Source organism: Misgurnus anguillicaudatus, chromosome 22 (genome assembly GCF_027580225.2).
Source record: "Misgurnus anguillicaudatus chromosome 22, ASM2758022v2, whole genome shotgun sequence".
NCBI classification, from domain to species: Eukaryota; Metazoa; Chordata; class Actinopteri; order Cypriniformes; family Cobitidae; genus Misgurnus; species Misgurnus anguillicaudatus.
This window is the reverse complement of record NC_073358.2, coordinates 4,011,902-4,039,734: the sequence shown is the minus strand read 5'-3', so window position 1 is coordinate 4,039,734 and position 27,833 is coordinate 4,011,902. Positions and strand designations below refer to the sequence as shown.

Below are 27,833 nucleotides of genomic sequence, written 5' to 3'. Positions count from 1 at the left end.
GAAACTATCGCGCATGCACTTTCGTAATTAATTTACACTTCGTAATTTACACTTCAAAAGTTTCATGTGTGCAAGCGAAAATTTCACGTGCGCACACGATAGTTTCACGTGGGCACGAGAAACTAAACTTTAAAAAAAAATCTGCACATGAAGGTTTCGCGTGAGCACCTTATGGGCTCGGTAGTAAATGCGTTTACTAGAAACGTAAAACGCCTAATTTTGACTTTTAAAAGTCGTGTTCATTTGAGTTTCGTGTTCAAAAAAGTTGTTCATTTGGGAAGATTCTATAATCCAAAAGTCTATGGGAAAAAATGAATGGGCTTTAGTGTCCCGCTAACTTCCAGGGTGGCCTACAAAAATACATCATCCCTGCTCTATTTCTAGTAGGGATTTGGGATTTCATGTCAAGTCACTGCAGCTTACTTCTTGACACATCATGAAACACTAATAGCATGAAGGAGGGTTTTAATTTCTGACGGAGCCATTGCTAATATTGAGATTTTATACATTATTAATCCGCCTTACATAAAGATGGTCAGGCGTCATTGCCCTTCCAACATAAAATAAATTGTTTCTAGTCTACATTGAAATTTCCCTGCTTGTTAAATAACTTAATCATATTACCTAAATAACTTGTATATTACCAGTGGACCTGAATAATACATTGCCATTTATGCATTTGGCAGACGCATATCAAAGCGAATTACAGTGGATTATATTCATATACATTTTATCATCATATGTGTTTACTAGGTTTGAAAACACATGACCTTTTGCATTGCGCCCTACCATTGAGCTAGACGGGAACAATGATGACCACATTCATGCTTTTAAGTAGTAACACTATGGCACATGTCCATTAAACTTACCATAGTACCGAATGACATGATGGCGAGTGTAGTTAAAGACATTTAAACCACAACATTGGAAATAATCTTCAAAATTTATTAACAACACTTACTGCGCTCTTTACTAGTGTGTAACTAATGTCTATGTTAAATTCATTAATAAGACTTTTTTCAAAAGATTTTGATACTTTTTTAAAAAGTGTGGCCAGGTACACAACAGTGTTTTGAGGCAAACATTAGTACAGTGGCCCAAACCTCTGGTAGTACCACAAGCGTGGTCCAGATCGAAGGAGATCAAGAAGTGTCTTCATCCTGGTGTGGAATTAATCTGTTGAACTTTTCGGATGCTCGTTTAAACAAAAATGATCAAGAAAAAGACTCCAAGACCAAAAGTATAAGCCCAAAGACAATTCTCATTTATATCAAAAGGGCGAAAACATGTTAGTAAAAATATATCTTGGGTTTTTGGCACTAATCAAATTCAGATAAAAACAGTAGAGCTTTCTGGACCACCATAATAATCCTCACCGTTAATCTCCCAACTAATCTCTCTAAAACCAACGAGCAAAGGCAAATTTTTACATTAGAGAACAATGGCAGTAAAAATTGTTATCAGGTGGCAATGATTTTGTCAAAATTGTTTGCACCTTTGTTATGAGAAAAAGTTGGATGGAAAGAACTGAATTAAAGAGGTTTGATAAACCAAAGACTCATAGTCTCTTGTACATTCTCCTTTTTTTACATGTCTCAATGCTTGCAGAGTCAGCTGTGCAAAAATGACTCCAGCCAAAGGCAATATAGACAAAAAAGAAACAAAAAAGTTTCCTTAAACTCAATAAAAAAATAATTTAGCTCAAAACAAAAAGCTGGATGGTGTTTCAAGGCAAACACATTACATCTTCACGATCTAAGCTTTGCCTTACAAAGTATTATACAAGAAAACGACAAAAACAAGCATATAAATGACCCCAATGGCAACAATGCATCAGTGGTGGTTTGAGCGAGTACATATGAACGCACATGTATCTCAGTTTAAACAGAGCACAAAAACGTGAGTGTATTAGTTTCCGAGACCCTGAAAGCATCTGCACACGTCTAGTGTGTCCATCAATCTGTTACCCCTCTTCTCAATTTCACATTGTCCCGAGGGGTTCTCCGAAACGGATCTTTTGGCCCGCTTGCAAATTAAAGGTGAAATTTCGTGGAGCTTCAAACAGCAGCACGATAGTAGACCCCAGGTTGAATTCGCCCAGGTGCTCGCCTTTCCTCATGGAAATGCCTTCTTGGTTGTTGTTTGTTACGTAGCTTAAGTCATTGAAAGTCCCTTTGCTGTAGCGAGGGCTGTTCGTACGTAATTCCTAAATGGGAAAAATAATCTTGTTAAAATCTAAACGTTTTTATCCAACGCAACTTGCAGTGCATTCAATCTATACATTTTTTATTAGTGTTTGTGTGTAATTCCTAAGACTCGAACCCATTGCATTACAGTCCAATGCGCTCTGCAAGATGAAGTACAAAAATATTTAACACTGATGCACTACTAGGGTTGCAAAGGGGCGTAAATTTCCCTAATTTTCCATGGGAAATTAATCTGGAGTAGGGATGCATAACGATTAATCGCGATTAATCTATAGCAGAATAAAAGTTTTTGTTTACATCATGTGTGTGTAAACTGTGTATAATAATTATGTATATATAAATATGCACACAGGCATGTACAATTTTAAGAAAAAAAATATATTTATATATTCATATATTTATAATATATTATATATTAATACTTATACACAATATTAATTATTTATTAAAAAATAAAAATGTATATACACATGTAAACATTTCTTAAATATATACATGCACGTGTGTGCGTTTATCCATACAAAGTTGTTATACACAGTTCACACACACACACATGATGTAAACAAAAACTTTTATTCTGCTATAGATCAATCGCGACCAATCGTTATGCATCCCTACTCCAGATTGTAAATATTCCAAACTGAAAACTTAACGTGAATTTACAGGAATTTAGGGAAATTATTTGGAAATTTAGGAAAATTTATATATCATATACAAACATAAATAAACATTCGGTTTGGTCATAACAGGCATGCATGCAGGATAATTTTTTTTTTTTTAAGAATCCTGATACTTAAGCTGATTAAGTCTGGATTTATTTGATCAAATAAATGAGCATAAGAGACTTTAAGATAGTAATTTGTCCAAACTTTTGTGTGGTCCAGAAAGGTAATAAAAACATCATCAAAGTAGTCCATGTGACATCAGTGGGTCAGTTAGAATGTGTTGAAGCATCCAAAATAAATTTTGGTTCAAATATAACAAAAATTACGACTTTATTCAGCTTGTCTTCTCTTCTGCGTCTGTTGTGAAGCGCATGCGCGAGACTAAAGTCACGTGACTACAGTGACGCGGGTGACGTATGACGCGGCTGGCGTGTTATCTGGTGCGCCTCAGCTGTTTTTTTTGTGTGCCCAGGTTTCGTTTACAGTCTGAGTTAGACACACGCTGTAAGTTTGAAAAAGAAAAAACTTCGCAAATATGTCTGAGGATAACACGTAATTCGCTTCACTGCAGTCAAGTGACTTTAGTCTCACGCATGCGCTTTCACAACAGACACGGAAGAGAAGACAATGCTGAATAAAGTCGTAATTTTTATTATTTTTGGACCCAAATGTATTTTCGATGCTTCAACACATTCTAACTGACCCACTGATGTCACATGAACTTCTTTGATGATGTTTTTATTACCTTTCCGGACATGGACACGTACATAGATTTTCAATAGAGGGTCAACAAGCTCTCGGACTAAATATAAAACATCTTAAACCGTGTTCTGAAGATGAATGGAGGTTTTACGAGTTTGGAACGACATGAGGGTGAGTCATTAATATATTCTCCTATAATTCCCATTGAACGTTTCCAGCCTTGAAAATTGCCAGAATTTTGCAACCCTATGCACTACACCTAAATTTATGATGTTTATTTATACATCCTTATCAAAATCATTGGTTCTTATAAAAAAAAAGTAAACACAGAGCTGTATAATGAGATAAGATGGATAATGCTGTATAATGGACAATAGGCTGTATAATGAGATAAGATGAGGGCTAGATGAGGGCACACCCCGCTACAGGTTACACTGTTAATGCGGTACTAAAATCCTACCAGAGATATCACAGAAGAGATGGGCCATTCAGATACGAATAACGAATAAATTAAATATTAACACATCAACAACGCTGCTGTATTTCCACCATACAAGACCTAATCAAATTTTTAAAAGGTCAACTTGGCTGTAAAAAAAACAACAGGATTTGAGCTGATGAACTTCCGTTTGATACTGGATATAATTTTACTTCCAATTTGAAATATGTTATTGAAACAATCAATCTAGGCAAGAAGTTTGAGATATTTCCAGCTTTCCACATTTTTGACCCTGTCTGTGAAATCCAGGTTAAAGTCTAAACCTAAATATGCAATTTGGAGCATCAAAGATGATGATTTCCCATTAATTTCAATCTTTGGCAGTCTTACTCAGTCAATTTCAAAGATATCAAGGTTATATTTTCACAGCATGTTCTTTACATTATGTAGAATGATTGTGTTTATGTCTGGACACAGCTTTCATTATGTTACTATACTACACACAGATTACCACCACCAATCCACTTAATCCACATGCGTAGTCATATCACCCATTAACCCAAATTGTTACACAATCCTGATCCTGTCTTGCTCTCTGTTAACAGAGAGCTTCCCATCTCCCAGTAGGAATGAGGCCAAACCCATTTTTGTGGTGTAGCTCTATATTTCACAAATGGCTTCACGGTGTATTTTCAAAAAGAAAATAACACAACAGTGATAGTGATGCTGTGGCTTAAACAGTTTCTGCAGTAATTGTTGGGCCAACTGTATTACTGTTGTTTTTTATTGCAATATTCGGTAATGTCAACCCCAAACCTATAAACTTTGATATATGGCCTAAGCTCTGGGGTAACCAATAACAATGCTTATACATACAAAACTATTATAAGACTTTAAGACTATCACAAAGTGACTTATGAAATCTCTTTAGATAAAGAGGTACGTTTAGATCCAAACATTAGCTAGTTTGCATAATTTTTATTAAAACCACAGGCTACAACCATTAGGATTGACTTATCAGGATTGTTCATGTGGTTTGTCACTGCAAGCAGAACTTGCCATAAGCCCGAAAGTCAAGTTTTAAAACAATGGGGAAGTTCACTCAATATCATATTTCATAAAAACCTATATTGCAAAAGATTGTGCTGATAAAGACTCGCACATTTCACCACTAATGTATTTCACCATGTTTTCTGCTGAGTACAGTGTGAAGCGCAGCCAAAACCTGTGAGGTTTCTGCAGTCCAGCATTGTGCTGCTTATGTATAGTGTAAATAGTAAAAAATTGCAACCCTACAGATGCATGATATATGAAACAGCCCTTAAACACTAATCATGCTGTAGAAGCTAAAGTAACGGCGCTTTTCCATTGGATAGTACAACCTGGGAAGGTACCACACGGCTGGGCTCAGCTCGCATTACTTTGGCTCGTTATGCTTTTCTCCATTGGATCATCAAGTGCTGAAAAATGAGCCAATTTTCAAAAAATCTAAGTGTTCCTTTAATGTATTTTATAAAATGTCATAAAACTGCCCCCCCCCCAGGCCCCCAGTTTGAGAACCACTGCTGAACACAGTGGAAAACCCTGTACTGAACCGTACCGGGCTGTACTATCAAATGGAAAAGCGGCATAAATAAGAACAATAATGCCTTCGAGCAGATGTCTGAGCATACTAACCTTGTCAAAGTATATGCGTATAGATCCCACATTCGTTGCCCCTACAGCTGTGAGTGAAAAGAAGCCATGTGTCCACTCCCCGCTCAAGACCACACGCTCATTGTGGCAAAAAAGTTCCTTAATCCAGCGAGCAACCCCTGGGTTCACTGACATCAGAGAACCTGCAACATAAACACATACATAATAGAAAGTTATATAAAATAATGTAATAGTAGCAGCCAAGTAGAGCGAGAGTCGTGTTGTAGTCAAGACCACCTAAACCGAGACCAAGTCATGACCAAGACAGGCCGAGACCGAGACAAGACCAAGACTTTAAAGGGTCGAGACCAAGTCAAGACCAAGACAGGCTGAGACCAAGTCAAGACCAAGACCAGTGCAAGTCACTGCATTTAAACACTTATGATAAAATGTGGAATATGCATATGATTAGGCACTTCTTGTCTGTGTGTGTGTGTGTCTGTGTGCATGCGTGAGTGTATGCCATCAGAGAAGTTAATAAAATAAAAGGCATTGCAGATTTGTGGGAATTTATCTTTGTCTATAAGCAAATAAAAGTGATCAAAGAGCTTAAATCAACTTAACTATTTATTCTGAACTGTCTTTCCATGGCTTGCCATCCACTTAACACAATGCAGCTGTTTTTAGTAATAAAATTAGAAAAATTGTCATTGGGAGCAACTTAAACAATGCTTAAACAATGCCAACATCATATGCCAAACCTGAATAAACTGCATAAAAATAAAGATAAAAAATAAATTTGTGAAGAGCCATCAGTTGTGGTCTTGACCGGTCTTGAAATAAAATTCAGAGTCCTCTTTGTCTGAGACCGAGACAGAGTAAAAATGCAGTCGATTCCAAGACGAGACCAAGACCTTTAAAAAGTGGTCTTGAGACCGGTCTCGAGAACTACAACACTAAGCGAGAGAGAGAGAAGAGAGAGAGAGAGCGAGAGACACTGACCTGGGAAGTGTCGTCTGTGTGCCACTCTCCAGTCTGTAGGTGAATGGAAGCAGTGGTAGTCTCCTGGAGCCAGATATACTACGCAGTGAAACAACTCATTCCCTTCCTTAGTGACCAGGGATTCCTGGAACGTCCCAGGGTCTTCCTCATCTTAACAGGACACAGGAAATATAATGTAAATTACACGAATACCGATTCTCTGGAAGGAATGAACATGAGACTGGCATGGGTTTGGGGTGGGACTGTCTGTTGGGTCAACCAATGGCAAAAATTTCTGCTTGAATGAAAATACGATGAGATGCTATGGATTTGGATGTTTGTTAGAGAAAGCAATATACAGAGAAAGATAATGGAGAGCTTAAAGGGACACTCCACTTATTTTGAACATATGCTTATGGAACTATACTCTCATTCTAGCGTAATAATCAAGAACTTTGCTGGTGTCACATGGCTGCAGCAGGCGTAGTGATATTACGCACTACTCGAAAATACTCCCTTTCAATAGCAGGGGACTACTTTTGGCTGCTGCGCAATATCATTGCGCCTCCTGCAGCCATGGTACACCAGCAAAGTCCTTGATTTTTACGCCAGAATGAGAGTATAGTTCTTAGCCATATCTGCCTAGAAAATCGCAGCTTTTAATTTTCCATCGGTTTTCATACACAATGTAACTACAGAAGAGTCAAGTTTTAAATAGAAAAAAATATCGAAACTTGGTAATTTTTTTGCGCGATGCTAATGGTCTAATCAGATTCAATGGATTATGCTAAGCTATGCTAAAAGTGATACCGCCAGACCCAGAGATTAGCTGAATGGATTACAAAACTGTAAAAATCAAATGTTTAACTCTAGGGGAGCTGGAAAATGAGCATATTTTCAAAAAAATTTAGTGCCCCTTTACATAAGGCATATCGCTGGATCGATATGCTGGATAGTGTTGATGAAACATTACTATTAACCAATCAAATTTCAGAATTAGAGGCTTTAACACCATTCATAGATATCCATCATTTATCTTGGGTAAGAATTATAGATGTTCATTTCAGTTCATTTTCCCAACCGACAACCGCAGCTAATGTTAACTGAACATTAACCGTTAACCGATACGATTTTAAAGAAACAGTATGTAGGAATGTGGCCAAAACTGGTATTGCAATCACAAAACATGTGGCTAAAACTGGTACTGCAATCACACAACTGGTGGCCAATACACAACATGACAACATAAACATCAGTTGAGGGCTGCAACTCCACTTTTTAAATGACAATATCCTGGCTGGACCACTGTTGTCAGTGATATAAGTATTTGAAATGGACATGATTTCTTAATGTCTAGTGACATATCAGGACCATTTTATGATTCATTTATATACATTTCTTACATACTGTTCCTTTAATATTAAATTGTCATTGAGTAAAATACAATTGATGGTTGTCTGTAAAAACAATAAAAAACATTTTATTTTATTTAAACGCGCAAACAGCAGTAACAGATCAACAACAGAACCAGAATTCATACATGATAAAATTTTCACGCAAGATTACATTATCAATGAGCAAGCAATTCACTTTTCAGGAAGGCAAAGGCAAGGCTACTGTTTTTTAATAAAGTACTCATTTCTGTTATTCAGGAGACTTTCAGTACAGGTGCGGGGCCCGAGGAACGTCTCGAGGGAGTATGTCACACCCTTTACCTGTTCCACCTCACAGTTCTTTACGTGACCAAAATGAAGAATCTTGCCATCAGCTGGGCTGATCTATGAAGTGACAAATGAGACTTTATGAGAATGCAAACAACTTGAAATCTGGGTTTCCCACATTCAAATATGATTAGTGAATTTAAAACTAGTTTGGGTTACACATATGCACATATTTTAGTAATAAGAGCAGATGTGGACAGTAGTGAAGTATTTTTACTTTCTACTTGAGTACATTTTTCAAGTATTTGTATTTTATGGGGTTTTTCTTTGTACATTTTCAAAGGATAATATCATACTTTTTACTCCATTAAATTTCATAAATAAAAAAAGTTTTTGTTTAAAATTTTATATTTAAATACATTACACATAATTTTACTTAAGAAAAAAATTACTTTTACTTGAGTAAAAGTACAAAAGCATACAATTTTCTTGTAATTGGGTATTAAATTAAATTTAATATTCAATATAAAAGAATAAACAGTATGATTCTATGCTCTGGAATGTAGTGAAGTAAATGTTTTCCCAAAGACAAACACTGTACTGATAAATTACAGATGCTTGGAAAATGTAACACATACTTAAGTAGGCTACTGTCCACCTCTGTATTTCACCCAACAATGGGTTAACGCCAGAAATGCACCGATATTACATTTTCCCACCAATACCAATATAGCTGGTTATTCTGACGGATATCTGTTGATGGTTATATTAACTTGCATTAACTAAATTCTGAAGATTACATTTTCTAAATGTTATTCATTCATATAATGACCATACTAAACATTAAACTAGAGATGTTACTTTACATTTTCTATACACTGAGCTGAAATTCATTGCATTTTCCTGTTCACTTTTGATTGACATGATATATCAGCCATGACTGTCCTCTGTTTTTAAACTATCGGCCGATAATTACACATAATTACATGCAACTAACCCTAAACCAAACCCAAACCCTACAGTAAGTACATGTTGTCAAACTGATTATACTCACTTACTCAAATGTATAATTACACACAAGAGGACTGTAATATAAAATGTAAATCTAGTTTGCTCAGTCATTGAACAACATGGATATCTGATTTTAAGAATGGGCTTTTGACCCGGACTCACCACGCAGTGCGAGTCGCATACTGGTCGGACCTGAGGTTTGAGTTTGCGCCTAAAAAACTCTCCCAGGTTTCTGTAGTGCTGTAGATCTTCCACAGCCGCTTCTTTCATGTTGACCCCAAATGTCCATATATACAAATTGTAAATAGGTTTTCGTAACCACGTGGGCAGGTCCACCTGATTTAAACGACCCCAGGCTCTGGAGAGCAATCTCGTGGGAATGGATTTGTAGATCGTAACCTGCACCCAAATAAAAAGTAAAGAAACAGCCATGAAACAATTGTGGTCAGGAATACATTTACAGCAATCCTACTAAAAACTTTGGTCCACTTTGATGGTACCTAATGTATCTTAAAGCATTAATGTAGATAGGTAAATGTATTCTGTAAGAACACAAAGTGTGGGAGGGCTTGGACAAGTGCAATAAAGTTTGCAAAGAATAATTGAGGACGGGTCGTTGACTTTTTCAAAAATCATGCACACCCAACGCTGGCAATGCAGCACAATGCGAAGCGGAGTGTGCATTATTTTTAAATAATTCAAAGGACTGGAGTCAATTATTTTGCTTATCCCACACTGACCACAGACATGGCCAAGACATTGCTTTGGTGAAATTTGCATTTATCAAAAAATAATGCATACACGTGGAACATTTCTCAACCAATCAGAATAAAGCATTTAACAGCCCTGTAGTATAAATAGATGTATACAATGAACCATCACTTTTAAAATGCATCAATAAAATATTAGGCATATATAACATGGTACATGATGTGCCCATAAAAAAGTAATTTTTAAAGAAAGGACAAAAACATTTATTTTTAAAGAGGTGTTAATTCTAGTGGTCAGGTAAAACCCTGCAAAAGTAACAATAGCAACAGTGTTGCTATGAGTCCCACACATGCAGCAGCGAGCTGTACCGTCTACCGTTTCATCCGCAGGAGTGTTTAGATCAGTTTAGCCTGCTGATCATTATTGATGTGGGCATGGAGTGATCCTATGGCTGGGATACAGGACAGGATCTAGCCTGAGTGTTCGTTGTAAGTGGATTACAGTAGTCAGCTTCAATCTCTCAGCTGATAGACAGGATGCTAAATGTGGAAACTCTTACAGGGTGGTGGGTTGCAAATGGTTTAACAGCAGGAAGTGTAGGCATTTACATCACACACATAACTTTGGCAGAAGAAAAATTAGTTATAGTGCATTTAAGGTATAAGGTGTTTATGAAAAGTGACGGTTGTTTTGTGAACGTCTCTTTTATCATAAACCCTTTTGACGCGTGTGCAGCAGACACTTATTTTGACAAGACACATGATGCACATGGTTCACATGACGCAACCACTGATCTATATAAATGACTGGATTGCGCATGACGTCACAACTGTGAAGCCACCGCGCCGCCATGTTGGTATACCCAAACATTCTATTAAATCAATGGACGCGATCAGATTTTAATGATAAAACATCACTTTACTAGTCTTCGTTTTTATATCTGAAGTTACCCTCTACATTATTACAACATAAACGGCCTAAGCATGTACATAGTTATTTACTGAAAGTTGTACATTTTAGTTTTTAATCAGTTATTATACATTCATCTTCATTACAGTATCAGATCAGCAGACAGACCGCAGCATATTTAGTATTAATGACAAACGTGCTCATTCTGAAATCTAAACAATTAATCATGCTTTGTACCGTATGTTCATGCAATAATTTGCTGGTTTTATGTTATCTAAACTTACAAGTTACCTAAACTTATTTAGAGAAATAGCGCTGACCGTGTAGCTGAATGTCAAAAAAACTTTATTTATACCCGTGTCATTAACAGAATGCAGCAGACACACTCACCTTAACGTTTTTTTTTTATAAATCCATTTTCCTGCCCGATTAAAACATAAACACTGCAAATAACACCAGAATTAACAGTTCATTTATGTCACATATCCTAAAAATAATCTTGCGTGACTGATACGCTGTAAAGCGGGTGAATTTAAAACATGATTTTGAATGGAAGTCAATGACGCCCTCTGCCGGTTGGGTATACCAAGATGGCGGCTCGAACTCTGCGCTGGCTTCACCTCACGCTGTTACGTTAAGCGTTCAATGCGCCATCCAGTCAATTATATAGATCAGTGGACGCAACGCATTGATATTTTGGAATGACCATTGCGAGTATTTTCTTCAGAAAATTGGAGACAGTCTTATTTTTTAGTTTGCAGCACATCGACCTCAACGTGCAGTAACATCATAATTTCTAAATTCATCCCTGTTTGGATTCCAAGGAATGAATGGGGCTAGGCTAAATGCTAACACATTCACGACGTGCTGTACAAAGATTAAGTGCACGCATTGAAAAAAGATAGGGATGTATTAATTCGTCTAAGTTGAGGTAAGAACATAGTAAAATATTGTTCCCACACCTTAGTTAACTTCAAATTCAAGGACCTTTCAATGACTTTCCAGGTCCAATACCCTCAAATTCAAGGACTAAATGTGGGGACATATTTAAAGTAAGAGCAAGGTTACATCATGTTGCCTTTTAAGATACATTGTTACAGTTCCCTTTCAAAGGAACTGCGGTGACACTTTAGGGACGCCTCCAGGGGTAAGTGCGTCTGAATGTGTATATCAAATTCAACCAATGGTGAGGCTTAACGACAAAGACAGGGTGACGCGGGAGCCAGGAAGTATATCGCTATCTGAAATTTTGCCAAAGACGGCGTTACACGGACACAGGAAGTATGGCAAGGGAGACGCAGCGTCTCGTTCCCTTCTCAGGGAGCAAGAGTTACATACGTAACCTGGAGACGTTTTCATTTGTCAAACCCGACTATGCCAAAAAGCATTTTGGTATGAATCAACATTCACATACAGAAGATATAAGCATTTTAAGTGAACAGTTTAGCACGTGTGCTTAAAAAGTCTAAAATTTTATGATATTATCCTACACTACTTTTTCCAAAAAACTTCTTGCATAAAATATATTCAAGCACTTTCAATTAGCTGCTGTATCCATGTATATTTTCAAAAACTTCCAAGGGCCTTGAATTTTTTCCCCCAGATTCACAAATTTTCAAGCATTTCAAGGACCCGTGGGAACCCTGTCCTTTAAGTCTGTGTTTTCTGAGTTGTTTGATACACGGCGACACAGCCCTCTCACGTGCGTATTATATTGCTTAGTTGATCTGTCACCTGTGCAGTTCAGACATACCCGTAACCCTTATGCGAACATCAGAAGGTTTATCTGAAGGCAGAATAAGGGGAGTGGTCGCGCAATCCTGCCACAAGACTTTTAGTCATTAATTAGAATTATACATAAACAACATTTACATTAACAAGCAATTTGTATATTTTCTGCTTCAACTTCCTGACTTCCACTGGATATACGGTATCTGTTTAAGCATTAACATGGGGTGACTGGTGAATTTCTGACTGGTGAGAGCTATACAATAGTGGTGTCAGTCCCACCGTGGCACTCTGCCTTCAACTGGGCCTGGACACAAAGTATTTCTCAGTTCAGCACAGCTATCAGGGACAATGACTCTTTCACATCAGTCCAAATGGAGCACAGAGCTCAGCGGGTTCATATGCAAGTAGCCATCTGCTGAAAGCCCTTTTTGCTGACCTCAGATCAGATTTGTAGATCAACTTCTTGGGGTTATGGTAATGGTTCTCAAAGTGGTTCCAATTTATCAATTTATCATAAATTCTGTGTAATCAAACCAAAAACAAGTCTACTAACCAGCAGCACTGCATTGCATCATATGTTTTGTTTAAATCAAATTCTAAGTTTGAGATGGGGGGAGCAAGCCAAAAAGTTATGTATACAAAAAGCTGATCCTAAATATGTACTACCGTTATCTAGGGCATTACACCTAAACATTTTAATATTGTACCCATCATCACAGACACAGTCACATCATCAAACCCAAGCACCATCCTACGCACCTGTTAACACCCAATGCCTGTCATGATTTGAAAAGCAAAATGGGCCTTTACACTGATGGATATCAATGTCTCTGGATAGTGAGATATAGCACACAACTTCAGAGGTATTTGGGGTCTATTTGACATTTCCACCCATACTTACTCTGCTTGTGGGCCTCCAGCCCACTTTGGCGAGAGGTTTGAGTGCTCCGAATGGCAGGATGTAGTACAGGAAGGACAGAGGCCATGAGCGAAGGCGGACAGTAGGCCGGGACATGCAGCTCAGCTGACCTAAACGCCGCCGCAAGGCCAGTTGTGGGAACTGCAACCTGAACAACACAACCATTATGCACAAAAGTGCGCAAAACACCTAGCTAGTCACGTATAAAAATGTTTAAAACAGAAGATGTGAAAAGAAAAAGTGGAAAACAAAAGACGTATATCCAGATACTTTGCTAAAGGATAAATCTCACAAAAACACAACCCAAAATGAAAAAGAATAATATTTTGCTTAGAAAAAAATTGAGGCAGGTGAATTATGCTGCATTTACATTGCATGTTTGAAGTGACTCAATTCCGATTTTTTCCCTCATGTGGTACAGATCTGATATGACCTACAAATGTTTAAGCAAGATAAAAGCGCATATATTCCGCATAGAGGCCTTATCAGTCCCTCCAGAAAAACGTGACTATAATCGCACAATCGCATGATTTAACGCATAATCAGCCAAAGTCTTTATATTTATGCGGGGGGCGCATTTTTTCAAATATGCCACACTTTCGCAGCATAAACTGCAGATTTCCCTGCACAAAATTTGCGGGGCTTGCATGATTTCATAATCCCCGCATTTTCGTAGCAAAAATAACATACATCTTCGCAGAAAGTTGAAAAATGTTGCATTTACCTCACACAAGCGCAGCCATGTCCCCTGTTGCCATGGGAACGTTATGAAGTGACGCGATTATGTGACGTGAACATCATTGAAAAGCTGCAAACAGTTTTTGCAAGTTCCTGCCGTTTTTGAAAGTTCCCGCAATTTTATTGCATAAAATTCCATAAATATCCTGCATATTCCCTCGCATTTTTTAAGAAAACGTGCCGTAAGATCAAGGATATTTGCCCGCAACAATCGCAAAAAAAACTACGTTTTTCTGGAAGGACTGCCTTATTCATATCTGGAAATAAACCAGATATGAATCTGATACATGCATTCACGTCCACAATGTGAGCGGACAGATCCGATGTTCCCATCTCAAGACGTGTCGGGTATCATTAAAAATGCGATGCTAGCAAATGCGCCAACTCAGGTGGACACCATCTGCGTTAACATGACTCTCCTTAGCAGCACAATGGAGGACGACGGCTCCGCTTAGTGGAGTAATATTAAAGTTTTATGTCTTGTTACAGAAATAAAGCTCTATAATCTTATATAATCCTTGTGTCGGTGTCCATTGCATATCACAACATTTTACATCCTCTGTGGTTTAAGCTGTTCCGGGTCAGTATGTCTGCATTGAATTGTTTTGCCGATTGTTTAGTCTAAATGCTGATATCGGTTACGAGTCGCTTTTAAAAGATGATGTACGCAGGTTGTCAAAAAAAAAAAAAAAAATCGGATACATGGAAGAAATCGGAATTGGGCATCAAGAGTTGCAGTGTAAATCCAGCTTTAGTATGCCAGTTTAATAAGCAGAACTATTATATGTAAGCCAGGTGTAGGTTGGTTACTCAAGGTGCTTTGTAATGCATTTGTACATCCCAGCATCAGCTCAATCAATGGTGTGGGGCAGGACCACATGTATCTAACCAATGGAAGAGGTGGGAGTTTCATTTTTGTAAATTCTCATCCAAATGCATTAAGCTAATGAGAATTAGGGTAAAATCCCTGACAATACAAAAAAATCCCAAAACAGACTGAATAAGATTATTAAGGCAACTTTTTCTCTAGATATTTTGGGGGATGTTTTTGAGAGATTCACCCTATAAGAACGAAGAGTGCTGCTCTGTCAAGATAGCAAAATGTAGAGTTTATAAAACATGCAAAATTATACACACAACCCACTCACTCATACCAAAGACCAAACACAGCAGTCCATAGAGAGAATAAAAAGCAGAAGAACTTTAAACAGTGGAATATGTTTAAAATAGGAAAAGAGAGGAACAGCAGGTCTCCACAGTAAACCTAACCTTAAGGTTATCTCAACTACACGATCCACATCCTCTCTGATGTTCAGCTCATCTATGTGCATTTCCCCATGCAAGGCGAACTTTCACCTGATTAACACCTTTGAGGTTAATTTAGGATTTATCGTCACCTACCAAATAAACTTGCTCTAGAAATGATGTGTTACCCGAACGGCTAGACTATTTATTCAATGCTAACGTGCACGCAATCTGTTCAGTAACAATCATTTTGATCAAGTGGGTCATGATGTTTAAACAGAACTACTGCACCAATGAGGGATATCCACCATCATTTTATTCATTTTTAGTACCTGTGAGGGGCGATAACATTTCGAATTTTGGATCATAACAAATGTTGCATGTAGGCGAACAGAACAAGGTATGCAAAAATGGTTGCCCCTCTATTTTGGATACACTGCCTGAATAAACCGATGTCACCTGGTTTGACTGCATTTCCGACCGTGCACCTTTTATTGAGAACGACACTAAGAGCAAGTGCTTCTGGCTAAAGAGAGATTAGCATTAGTGTGTCAGTAAACTGGGTCATATTTGGCCCTGAAAGTGATGAGACGGCACCAACCATCCACGGATGCAACTATGTAGGTCTATCTATAGAATATAATACTGCGTCCACCCTAATCTGGATGAAAACTTGCACTGACCTGTACACAAAGAGGACTTAGCAATAGACAATCTAACACAAACACTCGCTGACTCACCTGACTATTTCAGAAAGAGGGGAAGGGAATGCTTTACCCCTTTCAAAATCTGTATTCTTATGTTTTAATACAAATGCATTGGGCACCTGCACACAGTGTATAAAAATGAAGACAGCATGAACTCAATGACAGGCTAGTACATGCGCACCGTGCAATGTTTTGATCTCTATCGTAGCTGGGGAAACATAATATCCTCATAATCATAAACAAAAGTGCATCATCGTATCCGCTGATCTCATGAGTGGGCTTCTGCTAGATAAAAGTATACATTTACATCAATGGGATCAAACACATAATTTTTGCATTGCTAATGCAATGCTCTACCAATTGAGCTACAGAAACACCACTTTTACTATATATACACAAAATGCCCCATCTCCTGTAGATCAGCCTAGTAGTCATTACTTTACATTATAAGAGCGCAAATTTAGAGACCAAAATTATAGTAAGCAATAACTTAGCAAAGCTATACCCTGACTACAACCCTGAAAACATGCTAAAAACAATTCAGAACCCATTAGCATCCTCATAGCAATGCCCTTCACATCCACTGAAATACAACCCTATAGCATTGCATTGCACGGGTATTTTCAGGAAATGTTATCATACTATAATATTTTTAGTTTACATAAGCAGCTATAATGGTTGTATAACCCAGCTTACAAACTGGATGACCCGTCTATGACAGCTCTGCTATGTAAATGTTGTTTTTATTGATTAGCTACTTTTCCTCTGATAATTCTGAAAGTATCCGGTATAAACTCACAACGCACCTCATTTTAACGTCTGGAAAATAGCGTGCAATGCTCTCTTGCATCTCAATGACTTCACACAATGACTACTGGTTTTCACGACAGCTTTTAGTAGTCAGGTTATCATTCAATACAATTTAAAGCATTCCTCCCCTTCCCCCAAGCTGTCCAGCGCACATGAATAGACCACCGCAACTGCGATTCAGGGTCCTACACATACTGTGTATCAAGTAGAAAGACAAAGTCTTTAGATTCAGACTTCTTTAGATTATCATCCGATCTTTGTTTTCATCTCTCCCTCTCTCTCCTATACAGCCCCCCCTTGTTTCTTCATTGCAGACACACATTGGCCAATCACTGGCTGAATATGAGCCTCCCTTAACATCTTACTCGAGAGAAACAGCATCTGAGGGTGGCCTGTTTTGGATGAAGCGATTTAGATCACCGCATCCGAACTGGCTCACTTGCGATTGTGACGAAGCAAAAACGTAACGTTACATTACAATTAGGGCAAACGGGGTCGCAAAGCTTTGTGGGACAGTGATGGGGGGCCCGGCGAGCTAGATCCCTTTGCACAAACTCAGTAGTCTGCATCCATCCCTGTACACTGATTGTGCCTCTCTGCTGGGTTGCAAAAATTAATTCAATCATTTGAAACAAATCTCTCCAGTTCACTCTAGGTCTCCGTAATCCCCTTCCTCTCTCTTACATGCACTTTCAGCCCTCAAATGTCTTCTCTATCCACAATTGTTCTAAATGCAACCTATTCTTTAAATTACTCCATCAAAGCAAAATTCACCTGTCATCTCAACCTGAACTAAGTCCAACATCACAATCTCTCTCTCTCTGCCGGTACCTGAATCGGCTCCGGTGGCTGAGCTGAGTAGAGACCCCTGGGGCTCCAGGGCCTCCCGTGCAGGCGTTGTTGGCGCCGTTTGCGGGCTCCCCTTTCGCTCCTGCCAAGGAGCCCAGCGGGCGGAAACGCCGCGCATCAACCCTGACTCTGTGGAGATTGTAGCAAGAAGGAGAGCTGTGCAAAGACCTGCAGCATCTCACCATTTCCCCGTAGCGCTCCGCAACGGCCCCTGCTGCTGCATTAGACCTTGATGACACATAATGACTGTGGAGGGATTACTGCGTATCGAGCTTTAGCCTTCTCTCACGCTCGGCCCGGTGGTTTTCTGCTGCAAAGCTCAAAGACCAGCCCTCCTGCTCGTCACGTGCGAGCTGCTGAACTCCGATTGGCTGCCTGGCTGATAGGTCCACCTTTTCCTCTAAGCCGCTGCTGAACTGAAGTGCTGGTGCTGCTGGGAAGGCGGCGATATGAAAAGGGGGGTGAGGGAGGAGTTTGTAAACAGACAATCCTGTCAGCATGTGCTCAGTAGATCCTGAATTCCATCTCTGCTCCCATCCCCCTTTCACCCATGTCTCAATAATGAAGAATAATTCAAGCAACTACATCCCATGTTGATAAATGTTTCCTAATTTCCAAAATTATTATTTTTTTACTTTAATGGCAGACAACAAAAACAGCTAATTTACAAATTGCTGAAAATGCTACAAAGTAACTTGCTGTTTACAATAAAGCCCACCCACTGCTAAGCAAAGTGAAATCACATGAACTTCACACAACAGGACTTCCTAAAAAACAGGAAGTATTTTTTTCCACTCTACAAGCATCTTTTGACTCACACAAATAAAAAAAAACTTACTTTAAAAAAAAATCTACCATTCAATTCATAATGACCAAAACATCGTTAGCATTAGCAATCTATTACTGAAAGATAAACGAATAAAATTTAAATATATTCACTATAAAACAAACCCCATATTTAAAGGGATACTTCACCGATTTAGCATTCAGCTTTGTATCTGTAGAAACCCGGCAGTATTACTGAATGACCATGTTTCCCTCCCTCATTTCCCCCTGAGAGGAGAGATATCTGCATTTTGGTTCTGCAAAAAAGTCCTCCGATGATGTAATATGACGATTTTTGCATCATCGGAGGACTTTTTTGCAGAACCAAAATGCAGATATCTCTCCTCTCAGGGGGAAATGATGGAGGGAAACATGCTCATTCAGTAATACTGCCGGGTTTCTACAGATACAAAGCTGAATGCTAAATCGGTGAAGTATCCCTTTAAATATAAGAAATATTTATATAAAGAAACATATATACTGAAGTCAAACCTTTATACTCACTCGTATAAACAGACACACAATAGAAAGAGATTCTCCTCAGCGCTCACAGTCTCCTCACTGACAGTTACTCGCATATGAAAAGCTTTATAACAGCGCGTGTTGCGTGACGTCACCATTAAACATTAGCCAGACACGCGAGGAAAACATTTCACTTCCTATTTAACGACTGCGATCTAATCCACTCCCTAAGCAGACATATAACAAGCTAACAGTCCAAGTGAGAGGGGTGTGGATATATACACACACAGAAAGAAAACATAAATGACAATCGCTGAGGAAAACGCGAGTTGACTGCGTTTTGCGCACTTGAAGGGCACGCCAAGGGTCTTTCTTTCCGGAAATAAAGAAACGTATGTGATTTTCATGGCTCTTACCGCAAAGTCTTCTAATCGGTCACATTAAGAGACACAATTGCCATACACCTTACAATTCTCACTTTAAGGGTTCTAAATAAATAGGACATAGGGATGTACGCTTATTGGCATGCGCCCATCACCACCGCTTCACAATTGTTTTCGTATTGCGATTGCTATTCTGTTGCGACACATTATTAGTGTTATCGATTCATTTTGTTTGGTCTGGTGTGACTAAACACATCATGATTCATTTTTGGTGATGTCATTTTGAAAGTGTTTATTAAACCGGCATCTGGAATCAGTTAAACAAGATAAAACGAAAGTGAATATTGCTTAAGAACATGCCGTATAAAAAAATTAAAATCGTATTAAAACATCGATTAAAATGGCGTCGAGGTAGTTTCGTGACAGAGAAGATGTAAAGACTATTGATTTTATTTATCTCGGTATCTCCAGCCGGTAAATATAACAAAGGCGGTATTGTGTGAGAACATTCTGGAGAAGGGAACACCTACACATAACGCGCTGTTATCTTCAGACGCTTTCCGATTTGTTTCATCACGGTCTCTTTGAAAAAGGATATGTCTGACGAAGCGATTAAACACAAATTGAAACAATTGAGATTGTTTAATTTATCGTAACTAGCCTACAGCACATGCAGTTTAAAATTATAGGGTTAATACTTGTTTATATTTTTACATTTTTGAATAATAAACTCATGCAACCTTAGTAATAACACAAATGTAATTTTGGGAATTATGAAGTGACTAAATAAAGTTCAAAATAAATCTAACTCTGTTATATTTTAGCATCTTCGGTTTAGTCACCTTTCACCTAGAATTTATTAAAATGTTCTCTTGGCATTTTATCAAGAGGTTTTTTTAGGTCTCGCCCTGAGAAGCTTTTTCAAAACACAGAGTTAATATCTACTCTGAGCCCTCATTGACATTTATCAAATGCGTGCTTTTCAAAAACATAAAATTGTACTTTTTATTGAAAGAAATCAGTGTTGTCACATATATATATATATATATATATATATATATATATACACACACACACACACACACACACACACACACACACACACACACACACACACACATATATATATATATATGTGTGTGTGTGTGTGTGTGTTAAAAAAAACATTTAACCATACACCCTTAAAATTACACGATTTTTAAAGGAAAACAACACAGTTTTCAATATTTTACTATGTTCTTACCTCAAGTCAGACTAATTAATACATACCTACCTTTATTCAATGTGTGCACTTAATGTTTGTACAGCGCGTCGTGAATGTGTTAGCATTTAGCCTAGCCCCATTCATTCCTTAGGATCCAAACAAGGATCAATTTAGAAACCATCAAACACTTCCATGTTTTCCCTATTTAAAGGCACACCATGGAACTTTTTGGCCACTAGGGGGTGCTAGACATGTATTTTTCACGTCTAATGCCCCTAGAGGCCACTAGCGCCGCAGCACTGTCGCAAAGGAAAAAAAGACAACTCTTTAGGTCACAAAGTGTGCCTTCCAGCCTGTCATATGAATATAATTTCATGGGTTTTATTTTATTTCAAATGCCAAACGTTTTCAAGCCAGTTGCGACGTTGGTCGCTTGGTTAGAGTTTATATTAAAAGAAATATTGCCTTAAAGGGGAATCGAACCCGGATCACCCGTGTTCTAGGTCCATGACGCCACCACGGCGCTACAATGTCACGTGATACAAGTCTCTCTCTAAACTCTCAAAGTAGCCTCCAGTAAAAAACGTAAAAAATAGTGTTCGGGCGCCAGAACTGACTTATATATGCAAGCAATATAACATTGCTTACTAGTACAAAAGCATGAGGGCCAAGTCAGCATCGGTCAGAAAACCCTCCTCCTTCTTTAGTTCATGCAAGCGAGTGAACGCTGGCCCAATATAATTGATCCTTATCCTTCTTTTTATTCTGTCACTCTCCCCCCGATGAACACAAAGAAAAATATTTTGAGAAATTTTTGTAAACAATCCGTTTATGATGGGGCCCATTCACTTCCATAGTATTCTTTTATCCTACTATGGAAGTGAATGGGGCTCTCATGAACAGTTTGTTCACAAAGATTCTTCAAAATATCTTCCTTCATATTCATCAGCACAAAGACATTTATACAACATGAGAGTGAGTAAATGACAGAATTTACATTTTTGGTTGAACTATCCCTTTAAAAATTAGTGCAGTCAATGTCAGGACATCTTTGTATAACTTCATCAATGAGACACGTGTTGGTCTCTGGTTGTTTGGATTGTGGCTTTGTGTTACTGTGACAGAAGTGTCCTGTGTGGCTTGTTTAAGTCACAAAGTTCACCTTACGAGTTTGGGAGGTCCTGACTTAACAGCATTAAAACAGTTTTATGTGTAAATATCAGTGCCCGGTGGGGCAGGTCATTCACGGGTCATACCGAGTGACCATCAGACAGCAGCTCCACGTTGGAGGATAAGTCTTCATCTCTTTTATGTAAAAGATAAGGATCTTTATCTCTTGTATGAGAAAGATAAGCGTACAAAGCACATTTATACAACATGAAAACTCGAACAAAACCGGCCAATCAGACACCGGTGACATCACAGCAGAACCTCAGCACACGCTCAGGTGATTCAGACACTCAAACAACAATTGGGAGCTTGCCAGCATTAAAGGCCATGTAACAAGTACAGTACATTACATAACACCTATACCTCAGTTATTGTACTAAAATACTAGTTATTGGACTTTAACAAACCTAGTAACAAAATGTTTTACAAACGGACAATATACAGCAGAATCTTTTACATTAAAGTCAAATGTGATTATATCTTCCTGCATTGCCAAACATAAAGCAGGTGCATGCGGCCTGTAGAGTTTTATATTGAAAATAAAAATGCAACAAAGGGAATAATAATAATATAAAGATTAGCCCCAAAATTCTTGATATAAGCTTCTTTACTGACATTCTTAAAACGGTGTCAAGCTGACACATGCAGGTTTGAATGTTTGCATACCCTGTATTTGACCAATGACACATCACAATATTAACTTTGTCACATCGGTAAACATTGGTAAATTAAATACCACTGCATCTTAATACACTACAATAACAAAATATTTGAATAACAGGCTGAGACCATATTTACAGCTTCATTTTATGCTGACTAAATTAATCATGGTAAACTTAGGGGTATGCACATTTTTATAGTAGTAACACTTTATTCAAAAGTTAATGTTAATTTATAAAATAATTAATACGACTTAATTCACATACAGGGATTGTTCGCCCAAAAATTCTGTCATTATTCTCAAAGGAAAATATTTTTGTAACTAATATTTTTCCTACTTTGAAACCGTGTGGTTACAAAGACGGCTCAAACTACATTTTTTTATGTTCAGCACGCAGAACAAAGAAATTTATACAGAATTTAAATAACATGAGGGTGAGCAAATGATAACAAAAATAAAATATTTTTATTTTTGACAGAACTATCCTTTTAATTCAATTGTATCCATAGTATACAATATACAATAAACTAAACTAAACTAAACTAAACTAAACTAAACTAAATAAAATAAATAAATGTATTTTATTCTAATTTTTTTTACTTTGAAATATTAAAAATTAACAAAGCTTAAAAATGCTATAAAAGTATAATTTCATGATAAGCTGATGCATTAACTAATGTAAAGTGTTAACCCCAACGTAAAAGAAAATGTGTAATAAAGTGATTTCTAAGAATCAAAACGCCGTTGACATGTAGACAAACAATGAAAGTGAGATAAATTACACTAAAAAAACGAAACTTCGAGAGTCCATAATAACATTCTTATACCCATTCTTAAATAATATATTATGTACACACATATTTAAGCATGGTTTCCTCAAAAATACCTCATTATCCAGAGACTTTGAGGACATTTAACACAGTGATACCATCAGTGTCCCTACCAAACTGAAGCTTACAGCACACAGCTTCCCATACTAAATGAATGTGGGGCAAAAGGTTGTGAATATGAAAGACAAAGCGTCTGCAATGTTTTGCAATAGTGTCTCATGACCGTTATTCACACAAACGAAACCGTGTAATGGTTTGCAAAGACACGACCAGTGAAACTGGGGTTCAGCCCAGAATGAGAGCAGATCCCACCTGAACTTCACTAGCTAGCCGTGGTGGCACTTCAACACCGATCTTTTCCAGCTGTCGATCTTTATATCGGCCATACTGGTCGTACCCCAAGTAACCCCCGCCTGTAGCTACGAGGAGGAACAGAGGACGTACGCGGGCTTGCAGACCTGGAAAGCCTAGTAACAAGGAAACAGCAGTATGTCATTAAATGTATTAGTAATATATTCATATATATGAACTCCCACATAAAATGCCCCCCTTATTAAACCCCCTTATAAGAAATCACACACTATGTGTACTATAATAATATATTATTTATAAGTTGCTTGCAAATAATGTATTGCATAAGAATACATGGCTACTTTTGAATTGCCGCCAATTGCGAAAGATGGTCCAGATGGTCTAGTTACATATCCGCCAGTAGGTGGTTTCACCTCATCTGAACTTCATGGTTAATCCTGACCGGGCCATGCCAAACAGCCAAAACTTAAACCATTGGCAGACAACAGTCGATCATAAATGACAACACAGTGACATCTAACGGCTTCCATAAGAAACTACACATAAAATTCCCATACGGTATATACTTAGTGCGTGGGTTTGTGAAAAATCGGAAAAGGCTCAGTATTTAAAAAAAACAAAAAAGTTTTTCAAAGACAAGATTTTATTGTATTGAATTCCACTGACCTTCTGGAGATGACCTTTGATGACTCCATCTGACACCGTGTAGCAAAAACCTGCATAAAATAAGAATTTTACACAAATATTTGAAAATATTACACCAGGCATAGATGTGCACTACATACATACATTCATTTAACTGATTTTACAACTGGACCATTTTTAAGACTATTTATTTATTAATGTGAACTGTTTTTGTACTGTGACTTTGCACGAATATTTTATCACTAAAATAAGCATATTATTTTTTGCAACAAACAAATTCAATGCAAATCAAACCAAAATCTGGCGATGTCTCTTTCGTGTTCCCTTAAAGGAGCAGATGACCCTGAGGTTTGTGTGTGATAGGAAGAGATTAGCTGTGACTTGACTCAACATTCAACTATCATTTTAACTCATTTGACAGATTCGTCAGATTTTCTGGATTATGGGATAGTAACGTCTAACACTGGAGCTGTTTATATGTCCAAAATATCATTAGAAATGTACCTGCTTTTTGCCGTCGCTGTCAGTTGGGGAAGAATCACACTACGGACGAGCGCTGCCATGCTGTTTGTATGCGGCTGAATTTCTCCCATTTCATTGTTGCGGGTTTTCTTTTCCCCCGAAGGCACACTGGCGCCACCTGGTGAAACGGAGCGGGCTTACATTCACAAGTAAAGAGAGCGTAAAAATAAATCATTTCATTTCGTATAAATAAAAATAAATTAATAAAAAATATCTATTTTTTTTGTTTATTAATAACTTAACAGAAAACTTTATTTAGCGTTGACCATGTAATATGTCCAAAAGCCATGGTATGGTTATGTAACTGTTTAAAAACTAATGCAAAAGAATGACTTTTGCAATAAAAACATACAGGGTTTTAAGTATTTATTTTTTACATTTAAAAAAATATAAATCACATAAAAGCATCGAAAGGGAACATGCCTTGTACGCGTCTAGCCTTATATTAACTTCCGGTCTCTGTTTGTTATCGTTCTGACGTGCGTTACCGAAAGCAACTATGGTTACGATAGTTAGCTAACGATTAACCATATTTAGCTAACGATACTTTTGGAAAATGCACCCTGGCTAGTATGAGGTAATTATTACCTGTACATTTCAGATGTTTTATGTCATTGTAATGAATTGTCCACTAGTGTTGCCATAGTTTCTAAAACCGGAAACTGAGGATTGAGTGGAAGGGACGAGTTGTTAATAGGGCTTGGGCGCCGCGTTGCATTCTGGGACGTGGCGGCCATGTTGGTGGCCTCTCGAATGTAATCATACAGCAAGTTGAACGAGGAGAAGCGGCAGAGTTGGGAGAATTAAAAGAAAGAAAAAAGATGTTAAAATCCGGAAAAGTATGTGTAATTTACTGGGATACGTTAAACAGGGAAGCAGGGACCGGTATGTGGACAAAATCGGAACTATTAACGGTTGGGATCCATATGAAAAAAGAGTCATTTAAGATAACAGCGTGGTTGTTGTAAGAGCACGATTTCACGCCAATCTGTAAGCAAAGTCACGTATGACCTAGCTTCACAACTATCTTAGTTAATGCAGCAGTTTTTGCTGTCAGCAGAGGGATAGCAACAGAAAGATGAATGTTGAAATGTTCCCGTATTTTGGGCGAGTAAACCGGGACATTTCCCTTATGTTCAATGTTGACTTAAGCTATATAAATTAATATTCAGATGTTATACTTCACTGTCGTATATATAAATGTCATTTATATGTCATGTATACACATTACTGAGGGGTTGAGGTTAATGTTTGGTTTCCGATATTGAATAAAACATAATGAAGTTTTGTTCTTATCTGTCATTTTTAATGTAAATTACTTTTAATGTGTTACTTTATTATTAATACAGCAACGGTTTACCATGGTTGAAAAAATAACGACAAATTAATCAAATTAAGACACACGATTGAGAGAAAGTATGTCTATAAACAGAGCGCAGCATGGAGCGCAGCAGTAAAGGAGGCAACCAACATGGCCGCCACGACAAGTAATGACGTCACGACGCCCAAGCCCTATTAAAACAGATCTTTTTTGTGTGGATATTTTATTACAAAAGCCATGTAAATATAATGGCTTTAAACATCAACAATATTTTTGGACCAATTAGCCAAGAATAAGAATGACAAGAATAAATGTGTTATTAAACACTATTTTATTCATAAAATATATATATAAAATCACATTGATTGACAGCACTCAAGCAATAGTTAGTGTTGGTCTGAGCAACAGCAGCAGCATCATCTAATAACACTGTGTAGGTGTGATAAGGAAATAAAATATAAATACAAACTGAAATTTTCCATTATAAAAACAGCCAGTTTCACTACATAGACGTGTAAACATACAACACATCTCTTTAAAAATAAATGTCTACAGGTTGTGTTCAAGTCACATCTATTCCTCTAACAAAGAGATGCTCTTCAGGTAAAGGCTCAGACTCTTTGGGGGATCAAGTGCAGATCATTGACTAAAAGCTATAGGTAGGTCTGATACTACATTACAATTGATAAAAAATAAAAAAAAACTGGAAACATTACACGTCATACCATGTAAGAAATGTTGCATTGCTCTTTTCATCAAAAAAAGTTGGTTCCGGCAAACGGAATGATAAACCTATTAAAATCTGTCAAATCCAATTATTTACATGTGCTTTAATGTCTGCCAGATATTCTTCTTTCTTTCTTTTCTTTTAAACGCCATACCAGCTTCTAAGGCTATAATTATGGCGAGAATGAAGTATAATTAAATAAAGGAAGACTAGAAAAGATGTTTCTGCCAGATATTAAGCCAACTAGTAAAAAGCACAGATGCACTGCAAGCATTTATTAGATGTCAAACATGAATAATTAAATGATGATGGTGATAAAAATATTCTTCCAACTAACAATATGAAAAAAGTGGTCTTGTCCTATTTTTTTATTTGTATCGTAACAGTACTAATGCAACTTTTGTAAAATGTCATATATCTGAAGCTGATTATGAATAGGCAGAAAGCCCTAATTTAATGCTAAATGCTAGAAGGTTGAAAAAATAAAAGAGCTAGAGAAAGACCATTTGAATTTTGTCTTTTTATGGCAGCTGCCAAAACAACAAATTACACACAAATGTTATATTTGTAGGGTAAAATCAACACAATGTCAAGCACAATTCGTAAAATTTTTACGACATGGCTAATTTGTATGAATTCATACGATCACGTAGGTACATTTTGGAGATTTGCTTTCGCCCCAGTGACACTGGGTTTAGTAGTGGGGTATCGTTAATGTTTTTCTAATAATCGAAAGTTTTTGTATGATTTACTTTGTATGAATTAACACAAAATAGTCACATAAAACCTGTATGAAAACCCGTGAGATCAGGTTTGGGTAAAATATAGTGCTGCCTCACGATTAGTCACGA

General features: G+C 37.5%; 1 protein-coding gene across 7 annotated transcripts; it reads right to left on the bottom strand.

Moving 5' to 3' along the window:
• Positions 1-1,241: 1,241 nt before the first annotated feature.
• pisd (phosphatidylserine decarboxylase) lies at positions 1,242-25,024 on the bottom strand. 7 transcript variants are annotated; one of them, XM_055200461.2, is made up of 9 exons: positions 24,917-25,024; positions 24,434-24,483; positions 23,768-23,922; positions 13,554-13,719; positions 9,464-9,700; positions 8,269-8,407; positions 6,651-6,800; positions 5,691-5,851; positions 1,242-2,206 (listed from the first exon to the last, which is right to left on the bottom strand). In XM_055200461.2, the coding sequence occupies exons 4-9, from the start codon at positions 13,665-13,667 to the stop codon at positions 1,982-1,984; spliced, it is 1,026 nt and encodes a 341-aa protein (XP_055056436.1). In that variant the 5' UTR covers positions 13,668-13,719; positions 23,768-23,922; positions 24,434-24,483; positions 24,917-25,024; the 3' UTR covers positions 1,242-1,981. The 7 variants fall into 7 exon arrangements, with proteins under 7 accessions (XP_055056436.1, XP_055056431.2, XP_055056429.1 ...); XM_055200456.2 differs by lacking the exon at positions 13,554-13,719; XM_055200454.2 differs by lacking the exons at positions 23,768-23,922; positions 24,434-24,483; positions 24,917-25,024 and adding exons at positions 17,903-18,353; positions 19,250-19,458.
• Between the last annotated feature and the right edge of the window lie 2,809 nt (positions 25,025-27,833).

Bases quoted from the DNA above. Each gene is read 5' to 3' on its own strand.
- pisd (XM_055200454.2), bottom strand. From the start codon at position 18,105: ATGGTGAGATGCTGCAGGTCTTTGCACAGCTCTCCTTCTTGCTACAAT. The intron at 5,852-6,650 runs GTCAGTGTCTCT...TTTATGTTGCAG, and splicing joins ACACAGACGACACTTCCCAG to GTTCTCTGATGTCAGTGAAC. The intron at 2,207-5,690 runs GTTAGTATGCTC...TTTCCCATTTAG, and splicing joins TACGCATATACTTTGACAAG to GAATTACGTACGAACAGCCC.